General features: G+C 41.2%; 1 protein-coding gene across 1 annotated transcript in view; it reads left to right on the forward strand.

The window, feature by feature from the left end:
• Positions 1 to 11,639, forward strand: part of dip2bb (disco-interacting protein 2 homolog Bb) — a 43,972-nt gene extending 32,333 nt beyond the window's left edge. Inside the window, exons 18-38 of the mRNA XM_020592793.1 lie at positions 1 to 100; positions 835 to 971; positions 1,175 to 1,255; positions 1,358 to 1,485; positions 1,892 to 2,006; positions 2,263 to 2,464; positions 2,984 to 3,096; positions 3,905 to 3,985; positions 4,121 to 4,244; positions 4,364 to 4,485; positions 5,408 to 5,519; positions 7,190 to 7,299; positions 7,908 to 8,038; positions 8,139 to 8,307; positions 8,394 to 8,564; positions 8,666 to 8,727; positions 9,516 to 9,573; positions 9,686 to 9,760; positions 9,871 to 10,045; positions 10,283 to 10,406; positions 11,134 to 11,639. The exon at positions 1 to 100 is cut by the window's left edge and continues 28 nt beyond it. Of these exons, the coding sequence (XP_020448449.1) occupies positions 1 to 100; positions 835 to 971; positions 1,175 to 1,255; positions 1,358 to 1,485; positions 1,892 to 2,006; positions 2,263 to 2,464; positions 2,984 to 3,096; positions 3,905 to 3,985; positions 4,121 to 4,244; positions 4,364 to 4,485; positions 5,408 to 5,519; positions 7,190 to 7,299; positions 7,908 to 8,038; positions 8,139 to 8,307; positions 8,394 to 8,564; positions 8,666 to 8,727; positions 9,516 to 9,573; positions 9,686 to 9,760; positions 9,871 to 10,045; positions 10,283 to 10,406; positions 11,134 to 11,386 (2,643 nt within the window). The 3' untranslated portion in view covers positions 11,387 to 11,639. The remainder of the gene's footprint in view (positions 101 to 834; positions 972 to 1,174; positions 1,256 to 1,357; positions 1,486 to 1,891; positions 2,007 to 2,262; positions 2,465 to 2,983; positions 3,097 to 3,904; positions 3,986 to 4,120; positions 4,245 to 4,363; positions 4,486 to 5,407; positions 5,520 to 7,189; positions 7,300 to 7,907; positions 8,039 to 8,138; positions 8,308 to 8,393; positions 8,565 to 8,665; positions 8,728 to 9,515; positions 9,574 to 9,685; positions 9,761 to 9,870; positions 10,046 to 10,282; positions 10,407 to 11,133) is intronic.
• The last annotated feature ends 6 nt before the right edge of the window (positions 11,640 to 11,645 follow it).

Here is an 11,645-nt window from a genome sequence, read left to right on the forward strand (position 1 = left end):
CTTTCCCTAGGCGGCCTAAGTCATGGTGTGATCAGGGTCAACACAGAGGACAAGAACTCTGCCCTGACTGTGCAAGATGTGGGGCATGTCATGCCTGGGGGTGAGGACAGAACAAAAGATACACGAGTCCAAAAAAAGCATGAAAAACAAACAACAGGTGCATCAGGTGCTTGTGGGACCCTCTGATGTCCAAAATCTGAGACTCTGTTGCCAAGAAACCATTCATGAACTACAGTATGTTGTTAGAAATTTAAGTCTGAAAAGCAAACATAAATGTTTAGGAAAAATTGATTTGAAATTCTTTGGTTTTTACATGTGAAAGAGTGGTATGTTGCAGCTAACTCTAGAATATTGCAGATTTCTGCAAGCACCTGAACACACCACCAAGAAAATGCTCTCAGCTGGTTTAACACAAGATGATAAGATCACTTTGGCAAAAATTAAATAATTAACTAAAATGGTAAATCTCTGCAAGTTAGTTTCCATTTCAGGCTAACGCAGAGCATAAGCTAGCCACTACATAGCAGAAACAATATGGTATGCTTTGTTAAATTAATGTACATCTACACAGTTTATGTGATGGTAATAATGCCCAACACTCATGCACCTACAAGATACCACAAGTGAAAACAGACCAGAAAATGCAGAGCAAACATTTTTAAAGAATTTCAGGTTTGAATTGTGCAGTTTAAGATCTTTGACTTCTAGATCTTAAAGGGGAAAATGATGTTGCATTGAAATCTGGGCTGAAAAGCCATTACAAAGTCATTGGTAAGTGTCAGGACCTTTAAGTTAAGTCCATGTTTCTTAAATGTTGTCTTTGTGTGTCTTCAGCTCTGATGTGCATTGTTAAGCCTGATGGTCCTCCTCAGTTGTGTAAAACCGATGAGATAGGAGAGATAATAATCAATTCTCGCGCTGGAGGCACCATGTACTACGGTCTACCAGGAGTCACAAAAAACACCTTTGAGGTATGAAAGCAAAATTACAACAGAAACCTGCCTGCTCTGATACCAGCTCATAAAATAATAAAGTCAATTAATTTCCTTTTGAACATTATTGCTGTCCCATATTATCTATCTATCAAAACATGCTATGGGTTGCAACTGGACCTGCTTGAGGTTGAATGACTGAGAATCTCTATAGTTTCTGTCTGTGTGTCGTATGTGTTCAGGTGATACCAGTTAACGCTAACGGAGTTCCCATTGGAGAGATTCCATTTGTGCGATCAGGACTCCTGGGGTTTGTTGGCCCAGTAAGTCGGGAATCATCCTAATGATTGTGTCTTTGAATGCTTTCAATAGGGTTGTATGCTTACAACATAATGACCCTTTTCGGTATCCCCTGCTTTGTACAGGGCAGTCTGATCTTTGTGGTGGGGAAGATGGAGGGTCTGTTGATGGTGAGCGGGAGGAGACACAACGCTGATGACCTGGTAGCCACCGCTCTCGCCGTGGAGCCTGTCAAGACTGTGTACCGCGGGAGGTGAGAAATACTTCTTCTCTGGGTCAAGTGAGGATCCTATTTTATCATTACTGACATCTGGTGGAGCAAAGCAAGTACAGCGTGTCCAGAATAAGGCATGGATGGATGTGTTGTTGATGTACTTCACAGCCACTTTATTAGACACACCTGTATAATTGTATGCACCTCAATGCAACACTTCCACCTCAACATCTACAACTTTATAAATGTACCTAGTAAAGTGGCCAGGCAGTGTATAAACAGTAAGTTTCAGTGTCTTTTTTTTTTTTTGAAGCCACATTTCTTTGTATCTCAGCTCTAAATGTAGCAGAAGACAAATATCTGGCTGCATTTAAACTGCTTTTGTGTAGATGTTTGATGAATCCCTGTAATTTGCATTATGTTTGTCTGTGTTTGCTTGCATCAGGATCGCTGTGTTTTCAGTCACAGTGTTCTATGATGAGAGAGTAGTGATTGTGGCGGAGCAGAGGCCAGATGCCAGCGAGGAGGACAGCTTCCAGTGGATGAGTCGAGTTCTCCAGGTGAATCACATCATCGCCTTCTTCCAGTTTTTACTGTGAAGCAGCTTTTTTATAGGTGATGTTAATGATTATTTTGAATAAAAATGTAAAAATTCTCAACCAATTGGTTACAAACAATGGTCAAAAACAGTGATTCATTTTAAATGAATGCTGATATACTTAATTCACTGTGTCTGTGAGATAAAGGCTATTTTTTTTGGACAACACACCACTACTACCCAACAGTCTTGGTCTACATGTTGGTTTTCCTCAAAAGGCTATTGACAGCATCCACCAGGTGGGCCTCTACTGTCTGGCTCTGGTCCCAGCCAACACCTTACCTAAAACGCCCCTGGGTGGCATCCACATCTCCGACACCAAGCAGTTCTTCTTAGACGGCAACCTGCATCCCTGCAACATCCTCATGTGTCCCCATACATGTGTCACCAATCTGCCTAAGCCCCGGCAGAAGCAGCCCGGTATGTGTGTGGAAAAAGGAGATCCCATAATTATGCTGAGCTTTCTGACTGCTCATGGTATGAATTGCACAAGTGGAGATAAACCTTTGGCTCTGTCCCGCACCCAAGAGTCAGTTGGGGTATAAAGTGTTTTGTAAAATGAAAGCATGGCCAATAGTGTTACATAATGCACACATAACAGTTTCTAAATTTGGAAAAGTGTCATGCTGGCTGTTGCTGTGGCACATTTTGGCAAATGTCACACAATCTGTATACTTGCAGTGTGAACAGTCACATTTCAGTGATGTTATTTTGCATCCTGTATTTACACTGGATTAATCCTTGTGTTATTTTTCCTGAAAGGTAAAAATTAAACCTATGGTTCATTCTTGACAGGATTACATCTGAGGGGGCAAATATTAAGGTTTCCCTGGTCTTTAAAATCTCTCCCACACCAGTTTTGCCCCTTTCTTCCTCTGTATGTTTTTCTGTCCTCTCTCTGCCCATCTATTTGTCTCTATCACACGTTTTCTCTTGTAGTCGGTGTAGGTCCTGCATCTGTCATGGTGGGCAACCTGGTGGCAGGGAAGAGGATTGCCCAGGCTGCAGGCAGGGACCTTGGCATGATTGAAGACCAGGATCTTGTCCGGAAGGTAGTGTGACTTTGTGCATTGTCCCACTCTTACCAAGCCACTAACTCTGAATCTGATCTGAATCTTTAGCCACATTCCCATTTTGAAAACAGCCACATACATATTATTCTGAAGGAGCAGGAAACTTTTGTACAGGGCCAGCACCAATTATTCAAGTGTCTTATGATCCTAAACACTGAGGTTTGAAAACTTTCCACTGCCAGTGCAGCAATGGTTCAAGCCTAGGCAGAACTCAGTCTTATAGATTTAATTTAAAAAAATCTGGACTCCTCTCTCTTTCTGCTCTTGTCTTGTCTCTTTGGATGTAGCTCTGTATGTGGCCCACTGTGATGGTAAGGATTATGCACCTTCCTCACATCCTTGTTTATTTCCATCATGCTCTAATCACTTGTGTACTGTGGTTTTAGTTTGTGTGCTTGTGTTAAAATGTGACACAAGCAAAACTGTGCATGTTTTTTTGTTTTTTTTTGTCTCTGTTACAACATATATACCTTAAGTAGCCACCCCTTGTTTTATTTCAGACATAACTTTCACATTCTAAGTTATTGTTCATTATTTTAAGCATTAGATTGGCTCAGAGTATGTGATGTAAATTGTTTTTGCACATTGGCAAGATATAAAGCTGTCTGCTGAGGTATGTGCCACTTTATTTTGTTTTATTTACTTGTTAAATTCAGTTCTTCCATCAGCACAGACCCTCCCTGTACGAGCCCTTCATGGTTGTGTTTGTAATAATGGATACAGTTATTCAAGCACACCCTCACATGTGCAGTTTGTACAACTCATTACATTTTTCTTCTTGTTATAGCATCAGTATTTGACAGAAGCTCTACAGTGGAGGGCACAGACAGACCCGGACCACGTCCTCTTTGTTCTTCTTAATGCCAAGGTGCTGAGCTCTTCACACACTGGAAAATGCAGCATCTCATCAATGCACATATTGAAGTTGCTAGTGGTTGCTACATGAATTAAACCTTGCGTGTCTGCTGACCCCAATCTTGCATTAATTCCACCTGTCCTGCAGGGTGTAACAGTAGGAACAGCGACCTGTGTCCAGCTTCACAAGCGAGCGGAGAAGATAGCAGCAGCGCTCACTGAGAAGGGCAGCATCAACACCGGAGATAACGTAGTGCTGCTCTATCCTCCTGGTAGGTTTGCCTTCAGCTTCCTTTCCCAGTATTACTCCCAGATTAATTAGTGTTAGGCTCAGATTGTTTTCTCTCTTTTTTTATTTTCACTCCACCTTTATCCTCCACCTGTCTCTCAGGCATTGACTTGATTGCAGCCTTCTACGGATGTCTTTATGCTGGATGTGTTCCTGTAAACGTCAGACCTCCGCACCCTCAGAACCTGGCAGCCACACTGCCTACTGTCCGCATGATTATTGATGTAAGTGTGCTCTTTTGTGCATGCAGGTGTGTTATCGCATGCTCATAGACTGTGACCTCCTAAGTCCCAACAAAAAAACTGCAGTTCACCAAGAGTCAGACTAATAACCTAAACTGTAAATCAGTTTTAACTGATGTATTATTGGATTTGTTTTTTTTTAACTATCAAAAATTAGTAACTGTGTCAGCATCTTGTATAAAAATAAGAAGATAAATCATGTTGTGTGCATGAGTGTACTTTTATTTGCTTAGTGCTGTTTTTGTCACTCATTTAATTCTCCCGTTTAAATGAACCATTGTATATATTACAAAAAAGAGCGATAAGAATTGTGCATAAGATGGGGTACAGGGATCACACCAATGTAGCTTTCATACAGTCTAAATTGTTAAAATTTTTTGATTTAGTGGGATATAAGACTGCTGTGTTTATGTATAAAGCCAGGAACAATTTATTACCTGGTGGAATTCAAAAACTATTTAATGAAAGGGAAGGGGGATACAATTTAAGGGGTCAGTTAAATTTAAAAATTCATGCTATACGTACAACCAAAAAAAGATTCTGTATTTCCATAAGTGGGGTAAAACTATGGAATAATTTAACTGTGGACATGAAAAATAGTAATAGAATTGATGAGTTTAAACATAAATATAAAGGTATGTGTCAATCAAGATATATGCAACAACAGGTTTAATGTGTGTGGGTAGAAGTGAATCATTTACTGCTTGCAAACCAATGATGGTAAGATGATGTCATGGGGTAGGACTGGATAAGTCTGACTTCTTCCTACTCCATTCAAGCATGTACTAGGTATAAGCAAATTGATATTGGATTATGTGTAAAATTATGTGTGTTGTCATATCAACTGTTTTTACATCAAATCAAAATCAAATCAAATCAAATCATGCTTGTGTTTTGTTACCAGGTCAGTAAAGCTGCCTGCATCCTCACCACTCAAAATCTCTTGAAGATTCTGCGCTCCAAAGAGGCCGCTGCCTCTGTAAACATTAAAACATGGCCAACAATCATTGACACAGGTAAACGACAAAAATACAGTACATGACAGACATTCTGAGTTATAGTGCAACCCCAAATCAGAAAAAGTTGGGATGGTATGTAAAGTCAAAATTAAAACTGAAAAGAGTGAATTGTAACTCATCTGTTTCCTGTATTACAATGAAAACAATACAGAAGCATTATTTGGTGTAATGCCTCATTGAAATCATGATTTGGTACAAAAGTGACATCCAGGAAAGGTCGAGCCCTTTAGGAGCAACGATGGGTGGAGGACCGCCAGTTTGCCAACATGTGCATAAGAAAATTATTGAAATGTTTAAAAATGTTCCTCAAAGAGATAGGAAAAGATTTGGATATATCACCCTCTACAGTGCAGAACATGATTAAAATATTCAAGGTGTCTTGAGGGATTTCAGTGGGTAAAGAACAAGGGCACAAGCCTAAGCTGGATGATCATGCTCTCCAATCCCTCAGACAGCACTGCATCAAGAATCATCACTTTTCTATAAGCGATATAACTACATGGGCTCAGGATTACTTTGGCACACCTGTGTCAGGCACTACAATAGTTACATCCATAAATGCTGCTTCAGACTGTACTGTGAGGAAAAGGGTGCGAGTGCTGGACTGGCCTGCCTGCAGTCCCGACCTGTCCCCAGTACAGAATGTCTGGCACATTGTTAAACACAAATTGCATCAACAAAGACCCAGGACTGTTGTGCACCTTAAGACTTGTTTGCAGGAAAAATGAGACAAAATTACACTTGGCACATTTAATCACTTGGTGTCCTCAGTCCTTAAATGTTTAAGTGTTGTGAAAAGGAACAGCAACATCACACCGTGGTAAATGTTTTACTGTCCCAACTTTTTTTGGAATGTGTTGCAGACATCAGAATTGAAGTGAGTGTTTATTTTGAATAAAACTAATGTATCACATCAAATAATGTGCTGCTGTATTGTTTTCAATGTCATACAGGACACAGATGATTTACAAATCATTATTTGCTGTTTCAGTTTTTATTTTACAACCTGCCCTGACTTTTTCTGATAACATTACGGGTGTGATAACATTAACGACAGCTCTGTTCTGTTTATCATTCATTTCATTTTTTACATCTGTGCTTTTCATACTGTGTGATGTCAACGTGTCTTAAGTAGAAAACACTCTGTTTTCATGCACTGGCAAAACATCGCCCTGGGTGAATAATGTGTAGGGGTATTCAATGTCTCTTATCGTGGCTTATCAAGAGGACTTTAATACTCAAATGTGTACCAAATTGTTTTGAAAAAAAAAAAAAAACATCCTCTAGTAGCACTGTCAGTCCAGAGTTCAACTCTGACACATATACTAATGCTAAATCCACAGTATAACTGAATTGATACATAGGAATTTTAAAAAATGTAGTAGGTAGGTTTGAGGGTAGACATGTGTTTTATGCACTTTTGGTTAATTGCTGCTTGCAGCTGTACTGTATTTCTATTTTACACTTCTTTTAGCTTCAATAGTTTTGTGTATGTTTTGTTATGTAAAGTACTAGTCACAAAACTTAATATATCTGATTCTGATGAACACAAATTGACAGTAGTATTAGATGCATCTGGTAATTATTAATTTTTGTCATCTCATTATTGCTCAATATGATTGTATGTTTACTTTATTCTCTGTAAAACGTGCTGTTCTTGTTTGCAGATGACCTTCCTCGCCGTCGACCTCCACAGATCTATAAGCCACCCACAGCTGAGATGATAGCTTATCTGGACTTCAGTGTGTCTACTACAGGCATGCTAACTGGAGTCAAGGTGAGACATATGAGATTCATTTTCAAACACTGTTGTGCACCCTCTTGATCACAGTCCACTATCTACCTGCTTTTATGCAGCTGCTGAGTCTTTACAATCCCCGTCATTCATTGGGTCTCCAGACCTTTTACAATATGAATCTTGCTGCAGGAAAGACCTTCAAAATTAAAACAGCGTTGTACCACACTGCAGCTTGCAAAGACCTTTGGATAGTAGTAGTAGCAGCAGGTCCTGCCTTTGCATTTATGGGCCAATTTAGTTGTTTGATGGTGTACTTTATTTAACTTGTGTGTAATTGGCTAAACATAGACAACATGCTGTCACACAGATATGCACATATTGCAGGTACGGTAAAATAAAATCAACAACATAAAACAAGTAACAACAACAAATGTGTCCTTCTAATGTTGAGTGTAAAGGAAATCTCAAAGTAGACATGGCAGGTTGATGGAAAATCAGTGGACCAGAAAAATATATTACAAAAAAAAAAAAATTGCTCCTGGAAAGCATCAAAAGTCATAGGTCAGCATGTTGATGATATACAAGAGTTGTAGTGCTAGGCTGAGGTATACCTTTGACACTGTAATATGTCTTTTTGTTTATAACAGATCTCTCACGCAGCGGTCAGTGCCCTTTGTCGCTCTATAAAGCTGCAGTGTGAACTGTATTCTTCTCGCCAAATAGCCATCTGCCTGGATCCATACTGTGGTCTGGGCTTTGTCTTGTGGTGCCTTGCAAGGTACAGTCACCCACAAAACATCTCCCTCATGCATCAAGGTTCAGTCTCTGATGTGTCTCTCCTCTCTCCACCTTCTCTCCTGCATTTCTTGTCTTCACAGTGTTTACTCAGGTCACCAGTCTGTCCTGATTCCTCCCTTTGAGTTGGAGAGCTGCTTGTCTCTGTGGCTGAGCACCCTCAGTCAGTACCGCATCAGAGACACATTCTGCTCCTACTCTGTCATGGAGCTCTGCACTAAAGGACTGGGGACTCAGACCGAGTTACTCAAGGTAAGGACTGCACTTGTATGGAGAAGCGTGACAAATGCTGAGTCATGCTGATGGGTTCCATCATTTTGTGCGTGTGTGTGTTTTAGGCCCGGGGTGTGAACCTGTCATGTGTGCGGAGTTGTGTGGCGATAGCAGAGGAACGCCCTCGCCTGGCCCTCACACACTCCTTCTCCAAGTTGTTTAAGGATGTGGGGCTGTCATCCCGAGCTGTCAGCACTGCTTTTGGCTCCAGGGTGAACCTGGCCATCTGCCTGCAGGTACAGTACACCAACCATCATAACCAGGCATTACACAGAAACACATAATAATAATAATACTGTACTTTGAGTGTGACCGTTATGTATCTGTTGTGTCACAGGGCACCACTGGTCCCGATCCTTGTACGGTGTATGTGGACATGAAGTCCCTCCGCCATGACAGGTGACAACATGTCTATAAACCTTTGACAAGTTTTAAGTGTCCTACTTTGATACCTATTTACTTAACAGACTTATTTTTTTAAGTCAGGCTTACACTGTATAAATGGAGTAAATAAATGGAGCCTGTTGTGTCTGAAGTCTACATTGTGACAGTCTGCACCAGTCCACCCAGCGAACTGTGGGGATACTTTTCCTTCTGTAGCATGAAAATGGCTTGAAACCATCTTATAATCTGCAGTGGAGTACAGATCGGGCCGCGTATTTCTGTCCAAACCCGACCTGGACCCGATAAGCTTACAGTATATAATGTCCAAACCTAACCCAAGCTCGACGCAGCTGAGTTTGTGCATTGTTTTGGCCCTTATCGTTAAACGAAGCAGGCGTTTCGGTGCTCCAGCTGTCTACCGAAAGTTTGACCAACGTGTCAGAACCCAACCCAGACTCAAACATAATGTATCAATTTCTGTCTGAACTTGACCCAAAACCCTTACGTAACGACGGGTCTCGTCAGGCTCGGTTTGGGTACCCACACTCTAATCTGCAGACAACCCTTTGTCTCTCCCAACATGACAATAACTGAAAAACTTTATGAAGTGGTGAATTGAAATGTTAAACAAAAACAACACCACGTGAACCTTAGATCCTCTGTGAAAATTAGAACAAAACTCCCATATAACGATCATGAATCCATAAACCCTGAGCAAAAAAAAAGGTTGCAAGAACCGTTTTTTTTATGAACAAGTGCAAGTCTGCTGACAATATGTGTATACACCTTGTTGCCCATTTCAGAGTGAGGCTGGTGGAGAGAGGAGCACCTCAAAGTCTTCCTCTGATGGAGTCTGGCAAGGTGAGATGTTCCATATGCATTCAAATAATGTAGATTCAGTCTATAAATTGTTTAGTTAAAGGCATGTTGACAGTGTATCCTTCAGTGCCTTTACGTGTATTTTTATTTTCAGATACTTCCAGGTGTGCGAGTGATAATCGTAAATCCTGAGACCAGAGGCCCACTTGGCGATTCTCACTTAGGAGAGGTGAGATGAAGTTCAAAATAAACACTCTTCTTTTGTGATGACAACATGACGGTATTGTGACTTCTTCGCTCTGAGCCCAGCAGTGACCACTGCATGCTATTCTTTCTTAGATCTGGGTAAACAGTCCTCACAATGCCAGTGGCTACTACACCATCTACGGAGAGGAGAGCCTTCAGGCAGACCACTTCAACACCAAACTCAGCTTTGGAGATCCACAGACCTTATGGGCCAGAACTGGGTATTTGGGTTTTGTGAAGAGGACTGAGCTGTTGGAAGCCAATGGGGGTAAATGGATCCTGATGGAACCACAACTTGGATTCAGAAGCAAACAGATTAGATCAGCACCCTAAAGTCTCAATGAATATATCATCAAATAGTTCATAGATGATAAACACAACCTTATATAAGACTTTTTAATGAGTGAAACCTATCAAACTAAAATAAGCAGCCTGCTTATATGTTTTCTTCTTGTTTGTCTCTGTGCTTTCTGCGTTGAGTATTTTGCTGTATCTCTGCACTCAGATCGGCATGATGCTCTGTTTGTGGTGGGCTCACTGGATGAGACTTTGGAATTACGAGGGCTGCGTTACCACCCCATTGATATTGAGACCTCGGTGTCCCGGGCTCACCGCAGTATAGCTGAGAGGTGAGAAGGTGCTTTAATACATTTTAGCAAACTACATATTGACAGTCTAAAATGCAAACCACTCCAGTGGCAGAGTGTGTAGTGCTGAAATGTGCATAGGGATTCTGTTACTACAAAAATGAATATTGAAAGAAGTCAAAAACTGGCTTTTACTAGATTCTAAGTTTATATTGTAGTGTTTTAATTTTGCATGTTTCTTGTTAGCTGTTAACACTACAACGTAATCCCTGCCTCGTTTTTGTCCTATGATCACGAACCAGGCCCCTTGTATTAAGTAGAAATATACTGTATGTTAATGACAACGCTTTTGGTTAAACAATTAACAATACAAGGTGTAATCAGTTCCACTGAAACTCAGTTGACTTAAAGGAATAGTTCATCATTTTGGGAAACATACTTCTTACAGAGAGTTAGGTAAGAATATTGATTTTACTCTCAGGTATGTCTCTTAATGTGCATCTACAGTCAGCAGCCAGTTTATGTAACAAGTAAAGTGAGCCCGCTGAGATGTTTCCACCTGCTCTCAGTCTTTGTGCTAAGCTAAGCTAACCATCTACTGGCCGTAGCTTCATAGTTAGTGTATCATCATCACCGTGGTATCAATCATCTCATCTAACTCCTGGCAAGAAGGTGATTAAGTATAATTCCCAGAATGTCAGACTATTCCTTTAACATTGCCATTGGCTTTGAGCTCCACCCTCAGTCGCCATGTTTTTGTTTCTCACAGTGCTGTGTTTACGTGGACCAACCTGCTGGTGGTGGTGTCAGAGCTGTGTGGTTCAGAGCAGGATGCACTGGACTTGGTGCCTCTGATCACCAATGTGGTCCTGGAGGAGCACCACCTGATCGTGGGTGTGGTGGTTATTGTGGACCCTGGGGTTATTCCCATCAACTCAAGGGGAGAGAAGCAACGCATGCACCTCCGTGACTCTTTCCTCGCTGACCAGCTGGATCCTATCTATGTTGCTTACAACATGTGAGGGGTTGTGGTGATTTGGGCTTGTTTAGCCATCATACACAGCCTGGGTGTGTCCCTGCATCATCACCCCAGCATTCGATTACTGGCTCAGCAGATAGTGAAACAAAAAAGTATGAACTATGTGTGCTGCCGCCCAGCCCCATGTGACACCAGCATATCTTGGCCACTGCATGTCTGTGATTAGACCTGCCGTGTTTGGAGTTGCGCACTGTGTTTTATAGATAGATAATTTTGCAAATGGCAGAGGAGCAACATGTGGT

The sequence above is a fragment of the Monopterus albus genome, unplaced genomic scaffold (genome assembly GCF_001952655.1).
Source record: "Monopterus albus unplaced genomic scaffold, M_albus_1.0 scaffold18.1, whole genome shotgun sequence".
Taxonomy (NCBI): domain Eukaryota; kingdom Metazoa; phylum Chordata; class Actinopteri; order Synbranchiformes; family Synbranchidae; genus Monopterus; species Monopterus albus.